This window comes from Neolamprologus brichardi, chromosome 23 (assembly GCF_056152115.1).
Source record: "Neolamprologus brichardi isolate AB-2024 chromosome 23, ASM5615211v1, whole genome shotgun sequence".
Lineage (NCBI taxonomy): Eukaryota > Metazoa > Chordata > Actinopteri > Cichliformes > Cichlidae > Neolamprologus > Neolamprologus brichardi.
Genome location: NC_142125.1, coordinates 31,785,286 through 31,799,836, shown reverse-complemented (window position 1 = coordinate 31,799,836; position 14,551 = coordinate 31,785,286). Strand labels below are relative to the sequence as shown.

Sequence of the window (14,551 nt, the reverse complement as noted above, 5' to 3'; positions counted from 1 at the left end):
ATCAAATAATGATGAACTACCGAAGAATATCATCTGACTTGTAATTTATCTTTAGCTTTATGAATGGAAGTACTGATGGGTTGTTTTGGGGTTTTTGGCTTCCCCTTAGTTGCAGTGACTCCAACAGAACGCCCTGAGAGCATGTGTGAGCGATGGAGAGCCAGTTTGATTGAGCACTATGGTGGAAAACCTGGTCCACAGCAGTATGTACCTCAGTGTGAGCCAGATGGAGAGTTCAGGTAAGCAGCAGATATGCAGTCATCAAAGGAAGTTCTCAAGAAAAAAATAATTGCATTGCTGTTTAAAAATCTTCTGATTTTTCCGTTTGCCTGCACCATCCCAGTCCAGTCCAGTGTTACGGGGAGACCAACTACTGTTGGTGTGTGGACCAGAGTGGACACATGGTTCCCGGAACCAAATCAGATGATGCTGTCAAACCTGCATGTAAGCAATAATTGTCAAAGATACATGTCATTGTTCTGTATTATATAAGTTTTGTCTTTCACTAATTATGACTCAAACATTTTTATCAAACCAATCACATCCCAGGCATTTCGTCAGTGCCACCGCCTACGGTGCGTCCAACATCCCGTCCAGATGTCACCCCTCCCACAAACACTGGCATCACACTGCTGTACGCTCAGGGCCAGAAAATAGGAGCGCTGCCTCTCAACGGGACCAGACTAGACGAAAGACGATCCAAAACACTATTGGCTCTACATGTAAGAAATTAATGAGTAGATCACATACTCTATAAAATGATTTTTTTTAATCTTTGTTAATTTTTGTAGTAAATTTGTTTGCTACTTAAAAGAAAGAAAGAAAAAAACTGTCAGCATTATGTCTTAAGCAGAATTATGTCTCAGAATTATAAGTAAAAACTGACTTCACATCCTGTATTTCAAATTGTATGTCATTGTGAATACCCTGCACCTCGATTATAGAAAATATCTGACTAGTATAATAAATATTATGTATATAAATATAAAGCATTACATATTTGGGTAGGAAGTTTTAAATCTGTCAGATATATAAGTATGGTGTTTTAGTTATTTTGTTTAGTTATTTTTAGTCATCTCAGGGCACTTTATACTTTAGGAAAAACTACCTAAAATATTAGAGAAAGAACCCCAGTGAATAGGCAGTCCCCAATAAGCAAGCACTTGGTGACAGCGGGGAGGAAGAACTTCCTTTTTTAACTGGAAGAGACCTCTGGCAGGATCAGGCTTAGGGAGAGGCAGCTGTCTCGACCAATTTGGTGATGGGAAAGAGAGACCACAATAGAAGAAAAGCACATAGTTCATAGTATCTATAACTAACTTTGAGTTTTGTTGTTGGTTCACACCATGACCAAAATGTTGGAGGTGAGTTCTCATCTTCGAGGTACACTTGTGTGAACTGATGTATGTCAACACTGGTGAAGCTTGTATTTATGTGTGTGTCTCCAGGGTTCCATAGTTGTTGGTATAGCCTATGACTGCAAGGAAAACCAAGTCTATTGGACAGATTTGTCTGCGAGATCAATCAACAGAGCTTCAATGGTGTCTGGTGCTGAGCCTGAGGTTCTCATTAACACAAGTAAGCTTTCACAGTTGTGTGGTGCTTGTTCCTGTAATGATTGTTGTGGAATGCCTTAAATGATTTCAATATCTCCTCTATGATGTCCGGATCTCCGTTATTCTCGCTTCTGCAGATCTCGTCAGTCCAGAAGGTTTGGCAGTGGATGTTAAACGCCGGCTGATGTTCTGGGTTGACTCTACTCCTGATGTGATTGAACGAGCCAACTTGGACGGCAGTGGGAGGAGGACCCTGTTTGACACAGACTTGGTCAACCCCCGTGCAATCATAGTGGTTTCTTCCACCGGGTAAAACCATTTGTTCATCTTTCTTTGCTTTCACTAATTTCAAAATGCCAATTTCCAGATCCGTAGTGTTATTTGAAAAAAAACTGTCCTTCTTGCTGTTGACGTCAATGTGATGCACTGTCTGAAGCAACCCGTCTCTTCCTCTAACTCTTGCTCTCCTTCCCTTAAGCCCACTGCCTCTCACAAAGAGCAGATTTGAACAGGTTGGCTGTGTCCCATTTCAGGGTCTGCACGCTTGAAGTACGCGCATTATGCGTACTACATACGGCACGTACTATAAGTACAAGAAGTGCGGAAGTGAGAGGCTTGTGAAATGGGACGGTAAATGCTTCGTCGCACTGTTCAGGTTGCTTAGCAACCATGATACTAACCGTGAGAAACGTTACATACAGCATTGTTTGACAGAAATGAAGGAGAAAAATATTTTGTCATGACATCACTTTGATTAGTTGAGTATCTGAGGCTGAGGCCACGGGACTGTAAAACATGATTGTTGGGCTTCATTTCTGTATATATATATATATATATAGAGGCTTTAAAACCAAGTTAACGCTGTAAGTACAAACATCACTAATGTCACACAACTTTGCCAACATGTGGCCAACAGCAATGTTTTAATGTTCTTCGTTATTAAACATTCGCACATAATTAAGTGACGTCATATCCAGTACTTACTTTTGACAGTTCACTCTTGGCCGCTCCCTTCTGCCGTATATTGCGGCAAAATTATCCACACCCACCGCCGCGCTATGAATTGTGGGATATATGGGACCACGAAGCGTGCACCGGACCACGCTTGATATTTGGGGAAATCGACGGCGTATCTGGAGTATGCATTTGAAGTACACTTCGAATTGGGACCAGTGTTGCCAACTTAGCGACTTTGTCGCTATATTTAGCGAGTTTTCAGACCCCCTAGCGACTTTTTTTCTAAAACAAGTCGCTAAAAAAAGACGTGAAAGACATTACAAAAAACAATAATTGCTAAAAGAAATTTAATTTGTAGTTCTAAATAAATTCTAAATGCATTTAGGACGTTTTTTGCTCACTTTATGTCTCGTCCACGATGTTATTTCTCTCTCCAGGAGCATAGGTTACAATTACATTAGCATGACCAATTATGCAAATTAGGTGATGACGTCATTTAGCGACTTCTAGCGACTTTTAGGACAACCAATAGCGATTTTTCTTACTGAGGAGTTGGCAACACTGATTGGGACAGCCGTCGTCGCGTGGCGGTGACGTAATCGCACTTAAAATGCGTACTTCAAGCGTGCAGACCCTGAATTGGGACACAGCAATGGAGTCACAGTGACGTCTTCTGTGGGGTTCTGGATTCCCCATACGAAAGCTTCAACATTAGCAATTTGGCTACACTTATGTTGTTTTTTTAGACCCTGACGTAATCACATTTGGATGAGATGACTGAATGTTGAGTTGTCAGCTAATGCTAACAGAGTTCTTGATAGTCTGTGCCACATAGCAAGTTGTTAGATAATTCCATTAGTAGAGAAGAGACCTAGCAAACAGTTAATAGCTACATCTGCTGTCAGCAGACCTGCTAATCAAAGCAGCCAGTTGTTCTTAAGATATATATTAAAAAAACAAAACATCGACCATATGTTCATGGATACAGATTGCTAGCCATAGCTTGGGTAAGAGATATGCGTATGCAATCTAATCTGTTGGGTTGAAACTGGCTGCAGTATTATGACAAAAAAGGTTAGGGCTTTTTGATGTCACTATCAAGAATATTTTGCTTAAATTATTTCGTCATAGTTTGAAGAATTAGAAGAATTGTAAGAAGGGATAATATGAAGTCTGCCTTGAACACAGAATACCATTGTTGAACAGTCAAACGGAGGCATGCAGGTGATGTTCAAGAAGGCAAACTTACATCTCAGTGTCTGCACAGCTTTCATTTTGAAAGTATTTTTCAGACTATATAGGATAAAATGTACTGAACATTGAAATGTTTGCAGGGTTACCACTCAGTTCTCCCATACAAATAAGGATAGCCTTGGCTGAGTGTTTAGAGCAGTCTGAAGTCTCAACAACATCACAACATATGTATATGGAAAAAAATACAGAAAGGCATAAAAGCTCTACTTAGAAATGAAGAAAAGTATGTTAACATAATCTGGATTTGCAGACACGGAACAAGAAACAAACAAGAGCCCACACACTGTCTTGCAACAACCTGGAGGTGCTCTGCTGAGATAGCCTTCACTGTATCCACAGAGATTTTATGGAAGAAGAGGGCACAGATGGTTTTCAGTCTGTTACTACGAGAATGAAAATTAAACACTAGTTCTTTAACAGGCTATGACTCAATGAGGCCTGTACCTAATTCATTAGTACAGTGCAAACTCTGTTTTTAAAGCTATTTGGCAGTAAGGGGGGTTGTTGAGTCTGGATTCTAAGATTTAGACTGTGACCAAAACATGACTTCATCATTATGAGACTGGCACTCAGAAAAAATATGGGAATTGGGATTTTCAGGTGGAGTCTGTCTTTAGTAACACATGTTTGCTAATTCTATCACAAGTGACTTTTAGTGCTGTCTCTGTGTGTGTCACAGCAAACTGAGCCAAGAAGACTGTCCTGAATTTACTGATGCCTTTAATCCTGGACACACACGCTCATAGGATGAAAGCAAGAGGCCTTGATTGGCCAACTCGCCAGGAATAACATCTGCTCTTCATCACAGCAACTAATCACATAATCAACAGTTATGCGCGTGCATGTTTGTGTGTGTGTGTGTTGGTTAATGTGGTTGTTACAAATGATTAAACACAGCAGCAATAACCCTGGTCATAAAACCTGAAATGTTTGCTTGACATTATTGATTTTACAGCTTAGTTTCTGACTTAGGGGTAAATATATGAGGTGTGTGTGTTCTGACAAAAACTCAGGTTTGAAAAGCAATTACTGTTCCATACGGGCACACTTATGCACTTATGATTAAGCATGTCCTCTGTGGTTTCTTAGGCTGTAAAGTGAACACGTGCAGTTAACCCTAACCAATATCAGGCGAATAGACCGAATTGGGGAGGGTCTCTGAATATTCTCATCCCTAACCACGACACTCAGGGAAGCAGACACAAAAAAATGACACGCAAAGGCTTTATAAAAGCATATACACATGTGTGAACGTGTCAGACATCTGCTGCCCTGCACCTTCACCAAATTCATAAGTGTGTGTGTGTATAAGCTGAATGTTCATGTGGTGTGTATTACCTGTAGTTCCCAGAGGACTGCCAGCACGTAAGCAGCTCACACACAGTGCACAGTTTAAAATATTATTTAAATCTTCATTAAACAGAAAATATGAAAACACTGATAAATATGCCTGCATGTGTGAGGCAGTGTGGTCCACGTTCTCTATAAAGAGATAAAGCATGACTAAAAACTAAAAAGATAAGCCTGACCTTGACCTCATTATCAGGAGACCACTGGTCCCTTTAGTCGTGTGTGTGTGATTTACCACTCATATAAGTGCCCGGCACTGAAACAAATCAATGCAAAATGACTGTAGTCAACAATCCAGATGGAAGAGGGTGGAAAGGGGTTCATTCTGCTCATGTCCAGCTCCATATTTTTAATGTTGGACTCTAGAGTAGCTTTGCTTGACTCCCACAAGTAGGTCCCTTTTAACTCTTTTAGTCCCTGAAAGCTCACTAGAAGAAATGCTTGAATTTCTTTTCCCAACAGAGTAGTTTCTGTTATATTCCAGGCCTACTTAAGAATGAAATGACTGGGTTTGCATCAGAAATTAATGAGGGTGGTTTCTGCATATGCAGCTACCTGTTGGAAAAACCTGGACACTATTCTAACAGCCGTCAAATCATGTCTTTATTGATATATTATATATTCTGAGGTGTAAAAAAATCGCCATCATGGTTTCGGGGGAGGTTATCAAATGTTGTCTTTATGGAGAAAAGAGTAAAGGAACAATCAGAGTAAGAGTAATAAGTAATAAGTTTTCTGTGTCTCCCTGCAGTACTCTGTATTGGACAGACTGGAACAGAGAGGCCCCTAAGATCGAGAGCTCATCAGTGGATGGTCAAAATCGCCAGGTGATAGTGTCTGATGGGATTGGTTTGCCAAATGCTCTAACATATGACTCTGCTTCTGAACAGATCTGCTGGGCTGATGCAGGTAAACATGGCCTCTATGCTGATGCTGCATTCATGTCAATTGGTCCTTTATTTATTGTCCCAGGGTTTTAAGACATCTGTAAACAGTGTACAGCTGCCTCTCAGACTATATACTGTCATATCTTGCTTATTGAGATAGTTAATACTCTAGAATTTACCTAACCTATATTTTCTTGATGTTGTAATGAGCCATGCTGTCTTCCTGTGTCTGTCAGGTACAAAGCGTCTAGAGTGTATATCCTCAGATGGTTCAGGTCGAAGAGTAATCCACGCCAACCTCAACTACCCATTCAGCATGGTCTACTACAGGAACCACTTCTATTACACTGACTGGCGGAGGTAGTCTTCATTCATCTCCCTCTACTCAGATCACAGTGGTGGTTGCAGTTCAATAAGTTGATATGTGTATATCGCTGATATCATTCCTCTCAAACCTGTTACTCACAGGGATGGCGTGATTGCAGTGAACAAACACAGAAGTCTGTTCACTGATGAGTACTTGCCTGAGCAGCGCTCTCATTTGTATGGCATCACCGTAGCAACGACCCACTGCCTACCAGGTGAGATATATTGTGTAATCAGAGTCAGTCTTTCAAGTTTGAAGGAACATCCACCCATCCATCCATTTTCTTAACCACTTGTCCAGTTAAGAGTTATGGCAGGGGGCAGAGCTGGAGCCTATCCCAGCTGTCATTGGGTGAAACGCAGGATATACCCTGGATAGGCTGCCAGTCTGTCAATGGGCTAAACTGAAGGAAAACTAACTGTATTATGCACACACTCTAACTTAAAGGAGTTGCAGACAGTGAACTTATTGGTTTGTGTACCAACTTTGCTTTTCCTGCACTGCACTTTCCTATAATCTCACAGATCCTTTGAAAAACATATGACATTTGACAGTATGACTGAAATGAAACTAGATGCCTTCAGCAACATGTTGTGCAGGCTGCATATCCACTGATTACAGTTCCTCTGAAATGAATGGTGTTACTTGTGTGAGATTTACATTTATCTCAGTTCATCAGAAACATTTCTGAGTAGGGTATCTTTCTGCCATCTGTTGCTATCCTTAAGAATGGTTATCACCCATTATTGTTCTCTCTAACCAGGACATGCAGCTACTGTGCTCAGTTTTTAAAACCTTACGATGTAACTACAGCCCAGCCCATGCAGCAGTATATTGTGGATGGATTATCTCAGTTGTTCTCCTGACTGAAGTTTAGTCCATTTACAGCATCCTGCCATGCGATATCATTTGTCTCTAACCATCAGGAACCCTCATGTTAACTTTTATCGAGTGGAAAAAAGTTAGCGTTCATCCTCCAGCTTCACTGTGTTTGCTATGTTATGCTAACCATAGCTGTTTAGCTAGCCACCACACAGCATTTTATTATATACCAGCTAGTCCAACTTCAGTAACCCTACAAACGTCACTACTATTTAGTTTCCTGCCATCATTTATGTTGGAAGTGATAGCAGAGCTGTACGTTTTAATTTTTTCCGAAATCCATGTTACTGATAAAGGTTAATCAAACTGGTTTCTTTGGTCAGTCTTTGTTGTTGGAAGTAATCACAGCTCGTGTTTGATCACTCTGCACTCATCACACAGCTGGCTAACACCCACCACTCTGCAGATATATGTGTCTGAGGGGTGACTTCACATACACCCATGAAATAGACAGGAACAAAGATTTCACAGCTGTCTGTGACCCTCTACTTGTGACCTGCGTGTGTGAGAGACCAAAGAACAAAGATTACACAGCTGTGTGCGACCCTCTACCTGTTTTTTTTTGCACGTATCATGTTTGATGTGTTGTTGTCTGCAGATGGCTTCAAGTCCTTTCAAAGCCTCACGTTAAAGTACAAAGTACACAGGATAATCCCTAAAGTAGCACTTTGGCAAATGTCACCATTAAAGCTACACACATCTGCAGAGTACATAACTCGTCACAATGCATCTGCCTTTGAAAACAGTCGGAAGGAACACTATCACTGGTGTGTGTTGCTGTAAAAGTCACATCCTTCAACAGTCAGACTAGATTATAGTCGCTAGCTTTAAAGATGACGATGTGTGGTGTAATTGTTGCCATGATGACAGGTCTAAAACACAGATCCTGAAGTTTTGGGAGGAGATTGCGAGAAGCTTAAAAGCTCTTATTGTGCAATACATAAATATACACACATTCTTTACAGAGATAATTCTCAGTCGCTTCCAGTTACAAAGTGCACGACTGTTTGTTCTGTCATTAGAGCACTGCAGCGCCCAAGTTTTCATCCTGTCACATTTGGATTCACACAGAAAAGGAAACCTTTAACCTCTCATTTTAACTTATCCTTAAAGTACTTCCACTATGGGATGATGATTCAAAGTGATGAGCTTTTATCTTTGTGTGTGTGTGTCACAGGGAGCCACTAACGACAGCCTGCACCCGCAGTGTGCTTTGGTGCTAAAGTTCTGAGGCGATTCATGGACATAGGGCAGGTCCAGGCCCTCTGGTGTCCCTCTGGAAGAAGGACACTCAGCAGGGAGGAAAGATGGCTTCCGACAGCCAGATCAGCAATCAGAGCAAATTTACGCCCACGCCAACCCCAGTATCTCACCTTAATGTAACCCAAAGTAAATGATTTGTAAATTTGTTTTATACCTCATTTTTAGTTTTTTTCTACTGTATTTTTGTATTGCTTGAGATTTTTGTTTTTCTGTTGAATAAAGGTGCAGAACAATGAAATCAGATGTTAAAATGCATGGTTGTTGTTTTTGGGGGGTTTCCTTATAATAGAAGAATAATTTGAAGCTTTTCCTTTTGGGAAAACTAACATCAAGCTGTTGGGTTTTTTTTATATATCAACAAATAACATTGGCCATTAAGTTGAGAAGTTACAGCTGCACTCATAGTGGTCTCTGGTTAACAACAAGAACAACTGCACATTAAAGGTGCAGTCTGGCTTTTTGGGGAATACTTTTTGGGAATAACACTGCACTCACATCTGTGAACCAAATACACAGACTAAGACAAAACTGGATATACGATATATGGACAAAAGTCCTTGCCACACATTACACCTAAAGGAGTTGCTCATCCATGGAAACCCATGCCATGAAGTTCCTAGCACACAGCTTTTTGTGCTGATGTTAATGACAGAGGAGGTTCGAAACTCGGCGGTTACTGAGTTAGAAGATTTTGGCGACTTTTGCGCACTTCGTGTTGCAGCACTTTACGTGGTTTGATAATGTGTCCAAATTGTAATAAAACAACACTTATGTCTTTGTTACACTGAAGCTAGTTTTGCCCAAAAAATGCTAGCATTATGCTAATGTCTGTTAAAGATTTACATCAGAAAATGCTTGATTGATGTTAGACTTTAGGTAGACTTTAGAAGTTGGTTGTTGGTGACTGTTATTAGGAGACATTGTCTGGCTACTGCTCCACTGAGCCCCTTTCATTCTGGACTGTCTTGTAAACAGTCTGTAAGAAATAACAGTTAAGAGAATAAGAACTCTGAGACATTAAACTCTCAGCGTGCAAAGTCCTAGTTTCTCAGTCAGATCTATGCCATGCTATCTTACACCTTGGCATTTCACTCAGGCTACATCCACACGTACACGGGTATTTTTGAAAACTGAGATTTTCCGTTTTCGTTTTTTTTTAAAAAAAAATCCTGTCCACATGTAAACGCAAAAACGAAGGAAAACGCTGCTAGGAACATGCCAAAACAATAGGTGGCGATATATTCCTAACCGTGTAGAAATGTTGGCCAATCAGAAGCCTAGAAGCCTGGGTGGGAAAGAGTAAACAAAGATGGCGCATAGAAGCAGAACTGAGTCCTATGTGTGGAGGGACATAAACTGTGTGTATATATGTAAGCATTTAAACAGTAAAATTAACAGTATTTTGTCTAAAGTCCGCCATTGTAGAAATTCATTTCACCGAAACAATAACATGGCGCACAGTGTGACGTCAAAAAAGGCGCACACCTTGACGCTGTGTTTTCTCCGTTTTCCTCGTCCACACGTAAATGCAAAAACTGAGTTTTTGAAAATCTCCACCCTGGCCGGAGTTTTTAAAAATCTCTGTTTTTAGTGACCGGAAATGTCGTTTACGTGTGGACGAAAGGTACAAACGCATAGAAAAATCTGCGTTTTCAAAAATACCCGGGTACGTGGGGACATAGCCTCAGTGGGTAAAGTCACAGTGGCTACTTTCTTCTTTTATATACAGTATATGCTTAAACATAGAGCCACAGTCAGGAGAAGACTGGTTTACAATCACTGAACGAGTGGAAGCAGGGATAAAATACAGCACCTAACACTAAAGATTAAAGATGACTTGATTCTTTTATATCAGCAAAGTAAAATGTAAGAGCATCTTTTTCCCCAAATGTATCGATACCTGCCAAGGAATCATGATACTTGTAACCCTTGTCACTGATACTGTTGTATGCTTACCAGTTTTTGTAATCCGATTACTATAATTGGAGTATGTTTCTCCAGCCTCCCCCATCCAATTAGCCCTACTATACATATCTGCACTACTAATTGTATTTCACACAAATGACATTTTTTTAGCAAATAGTTTTTCTTCTTCTGCTTTTTAATTTTTTCATAAGGTGTGATATTTATAAAATAAAATGTGACTTGTTACGGGAGATGCTTTTTGAACATTTGTCTGATTCACCACAAAAGAAGCGCAGGAGTCAAACTGCGTGCAGCTGGATTTATATATTTTCCCCTCACACCTCAAAATAACAATTTCTGTCCATCTGCCAAAAATATTTCATCAAAAACACCAGAAACAAATATAACAGTCCGTTTGAATATTGCAGAAGAAAAGATGCTGTTTCAGAAGCTTAAAACTTTGTTACTGGATAATTAATGGAAACCATTTTTTTTAATTATTATTATTTATACATTATTAAGTTTTAAGAACTTATCCAGGCTGCATGTCCACACATGAACACGTGGGTCTTTTATTTATGAGATTCCCAATTTAAACAGTCCGATCTCATGCAACAACGGAAAAAAACAAAACAAAAATTCTTTGATGTCCTTTAACCAAACAAAAGGTTTTTCCTCTCAAAAATCAAATCAGGTTCTGTCCCTCACTTCCTCTGCGGTCCGTCACCGTCCTCGCTCTCATCTGCCAACCTTGCCCAGCCGGTGGTCTGTCTTGGGGTCGGCTATGATGGCCTGAACAGCTACGATGGCCTCGTTGATCTTGGTTTGCAGCTCCCTCAGCTCCTCAATGTGCAGCAGGCGCAGGATCTGAGCCGCTTCGTTTAGAGTTGCATCTGAGGAGAAAAGACAGAAGTTTTACCAAAATCTGACCAATACTTTAAGAGAAGCAATTCTTGTGAACTGTGGGCAGACTGAACGTCATAGCATTTGCTCATCGGCTTTCAGCCTTTCTGCTGAAAAAATTAATTAAATAAATAACTCACCTCCAGTGTCAAAACCCAAGATGTGCTTGTCTAAAGCTACTGGAACACCCTGTAGGAAAAAAGAAAATATAGCTAGCTGAGTTTTGTCAGTAACGCCGCTGAAATCATGACTCTAGACTTGCAGCAGTCTATACACAGACATATGATTTTTGATGCATATTATGCACATGTGTCTTCAGTTTACCTCTCTATTGTTGCTGGCTTTAGCAATGGCTTCAGGAGAAAGTCTCTCTTGGATCAAAATACGAATAGCCTGGCAGTTGCAAAGAAAAACAAGAAAAACTCTCTTCTTAATGATTTGAGATCATTCTAATACATAAGACTTCCATTTTTTAAAAACAAAAAAAAACCATACCCTTAATATGGTTAACAGGATTACTTTCTATTGCGAGTGGCAAGTGAGAGTGCAAAATTTCTATTCTGCATTGTTTGAATGCCAACTATTATCTCCGTGTTATCAGTCTGACCATTACCCTGCATTAAAAGAACGACTCAGGGCTGCCGGCTCACATGGAAAGCATTAAATCATTTTAAGGGCTTTTATTGTGAAGCAAACGCAAACTTCACCAACTGACCAACTTGTTCTTCCTCTGTGCCCAGGTAAGCTTTGCTACAGTATTAAAGAGCCTTTTAGTGCGCTCTCACCTTAAGCATAACCAGGTAGTCGTCATGCCGCTGTATCTTGAGGATGTTGGACAAAGCTGTTACTCCTGCTTTGAAATCTGGAGAATTACCTGAAAAAAACAAACACACACACACACACACACACACACACACAGGTTTTAACTTTTATCCTGCAAAGATTTAAAGAGGGAAAGAAGAAAGAATGCCAGGACAGAGGAAGCTCAAATCCAAGTTTTACTTACTGTCGAGGTTCACCAGAGGGTCCACGGCTTTATTGCTGTTGCTGGAAGCTGCCAGGGGCTGACAGTTTTTGTACTTCTCCACTGTGAAGAGACACACAAAACACGTCACTGATGAACAGACTGACTTGCACTACATTAACAGGGGAGCTCACAGTAACGAGTAGAAGAGTAACAATTTGTTCTTCTTATTCTGCAGTAAAAGTAGACATATGATCTGACACTTAGCAAAAAGTATTCCTTTTGTAATGTCTCCATCTCCTGGTCATCGTTGGCATTTCAACTAGTGACACAGGTTAAAATGACACAGAAAAATGTTTGTTCTAGTGGCACCAATAAAACAAAAAATGTCTTCATGTAACCTGTTATATGCACACAACTTAAAGGGTACGCAATAATAGATTGGTGATACTTTTTTCCAGGAAACTGACTGGCCAGTAGGTGGCAGTTTTGTGCACATTATCCCTTATCCTAACCATAACCTACTAAAAGTCCGATTAGGAGTGCAGCACAACCGTGTTGATGTGAAGCCCCTCTGCAAACCTGTAAATCCAAGTTAACCCTCAGGTTTCCCCAATAAACCTCTGCTCTGTAGCACAGCTCTCTACATGTACTGCATTCAATTCAGTTTTATTGATATAGCACCAAATCACAACAACAGGCACCTCAAGGCACTTTATATTATAAGGCAAAGATTCTACAATAATACAGAGAGAAAACCCCGACAATCACATGACCAACTTTGAGAGAATACTTGGAAAACAGCGGGAAGGAAAAACTCCCTTACTGTAGCTACTTGCACTTTTGCACTTGATGGTGGTCACCTCCAGTCTGGTTCTGCCAGGAGTCTTTTTTTTAAGGGATTCTTGCACTATACAAGTAAATGTGACCCAAATGAAATCCCTTACCATTGTCTCCATATTCATACCGCACAGCAAGGCCCAGTAACCAATCTACAGCCTCCTTCCTCTCATCGACTTCAAATGGACAGTTCACATCCTGTAGGTACTGCACACAGGTAAAGAAAACTCAAACACAACTCACCGTGCTCCTCATATTATATCAGAAATGCAGTTTTATGTTAGTAATAGCCATTAATAACAGCAGTGATTACTTTCAGATGATTCAGCAGTCTTACCTTTTGGTAGGCTTTGGGCCACTCTGAGCTGGGGATGTTTCTCAGGTTGCCTCGGTCTTCGATTTTATAATGTCGAATCTTCTGGTCCTCCAGCCACACAATGCAGTTCCTAAACTGAGTCTCATCTGAGCAGAAATGAGACAATACCGATAACAACACATCAGCAGCGACACATGGCAAGTAAGTGAAGGAGTGAATAAATAAAACTGAGGTTCCAAGACCATATCTGCTGAATCACTCACTACAGGACGCAAACAATTTACTTTGGCACCAGGGAGTAGTCAGCGTTTGAACTTACTGGTATGACTGTGCTAAGCTGGTATCTGCAGCCTACCTACTAATGAAGCCCGAGTGTGTGTTTATTGCGTGTAAAATGCAAACAACCTATAGTCAAAACTAGTTAAAATTATTAAAAGTGTCGAGCATAAGCACCTTGTACATTGCTTTTTTCATAAAGATACACGTTTGTCTCATACTGAACATATATGTTCTACGTTATTAATCTGGCAGCTCTGTCTCAATACAGACAGGACACGTTAGCCGGCTCCACGTTCAACTCAACTGACCAACCGAACTGCTCTTTCATAAGTTTATTCTTACCTGTGCAGTCAAAGCCGTCGGGGTTGTGATAATCCAGAGCGCCCAGTTTTCTCCGAAACATTTCACCCCGTGTTTAATACGAAAACCAAATAGTTTCTTTAGCTAACAGTCACTTGGATTTTCTGCTAGCCTTCAGTATGTAGCTTCGCGCATGCGCTGACGGAGAGCGTACGACTTCCTCTTATAGGTATCAAAATAAAACTTTTCCCACACTGACTACCGCCGTTAGACATTAACAAGAGTAAACTAATTAGTTAACCCTCTACTGCATGACTTTTTAATTTTTTGGGAAAAAAATATTTCTCCCTATTTTGGGGGAGCTTTAGGGTCCCTAATAATATATCAATCATAAAATTTGACACCCTGCCCCCCCCCAAACAGATATGGGTTTGTTGCTTCAAGGCAACACTGTGCGACAAGGGTAGTAAAATTCCAAGATATTCTATAATAAGTTGTATTAGTACAACAAGGATGAACAAATAAATA

General features: G+C 40.4%; 2 protein-coding genes across 2 annotated transcripts in view; one reads left to right on the top strand and one right to left on the bottom strand.

Moving 5' to 3' along the window:
• The window catches only part of nid2a (nidogen 2a (osteonidogen)), a 54,004-nt gene extending 43,337 nt beyond the window's left edge, over positions 1–10,667 (top strand). The window contains exons 24-32 of the mRNA XM_087835599.1: positions 110–239; positions 344–444; positions 550–722; positions 1,449–1,578; positions 1,694–1,865; positions 5,869–6,026; positions 6,241–6,364; positions 6,473–6,585; positions 8,431–10,667. Coding sequence (XP_087691725.1) covers positions 110–239; positions 344–444; positions 550–722; positions 1,449–1,578; positions 1,694–1,865; positions 5,869–6,026; positions 6,241–6,364; positions 6,473–6,585; positions 8,431–8,441 — 1,112 coding nt within the window. The 3' untranslated portion in view covers positions 8,442–10,667. The remainder of the gene's footprint in view (positions 1–109; positions 240–343; positions 445–549; positions 723–1,448; positions 1,579–1,693; positions 1,866–5,868; positions 6,027–6,240; positions 6,365–6,472; positions 6,586–8,430) is intronic.
• A 59-nt stretch (positions 10,668–10,726) lies between these two features.
• rtraf (RNA transcription, translation and transport factor) lies at positions 10,727–14,240 on the bottom strand. The gene is made up of 8 exons (XM_006804076.3): positions 14,066–14,240; positions 13,466–13,590; positions 13,236–13,335; positions 12,331–12,411; positions 12,110–12,198; positions 11,649–11,717; positions 11,465–11,513; positions 10,727–11,314 (listed from the first exon to the last, which is right to left on the bottom strand). The coding sequence occupies exons 1-8, from the start codon at positions 14,124–14,126 to the stop codon at positions 11,160–11,162; spliced, it is 729 nt and encodes a 242-aa protein (XP_006804139.1). The 5' UTR covers positions 14,127–14,240; the 3' UTR covers positions 10,727–11,159.
• Positions 14,241–14,551: the final 311 nt, after the last annotated feature.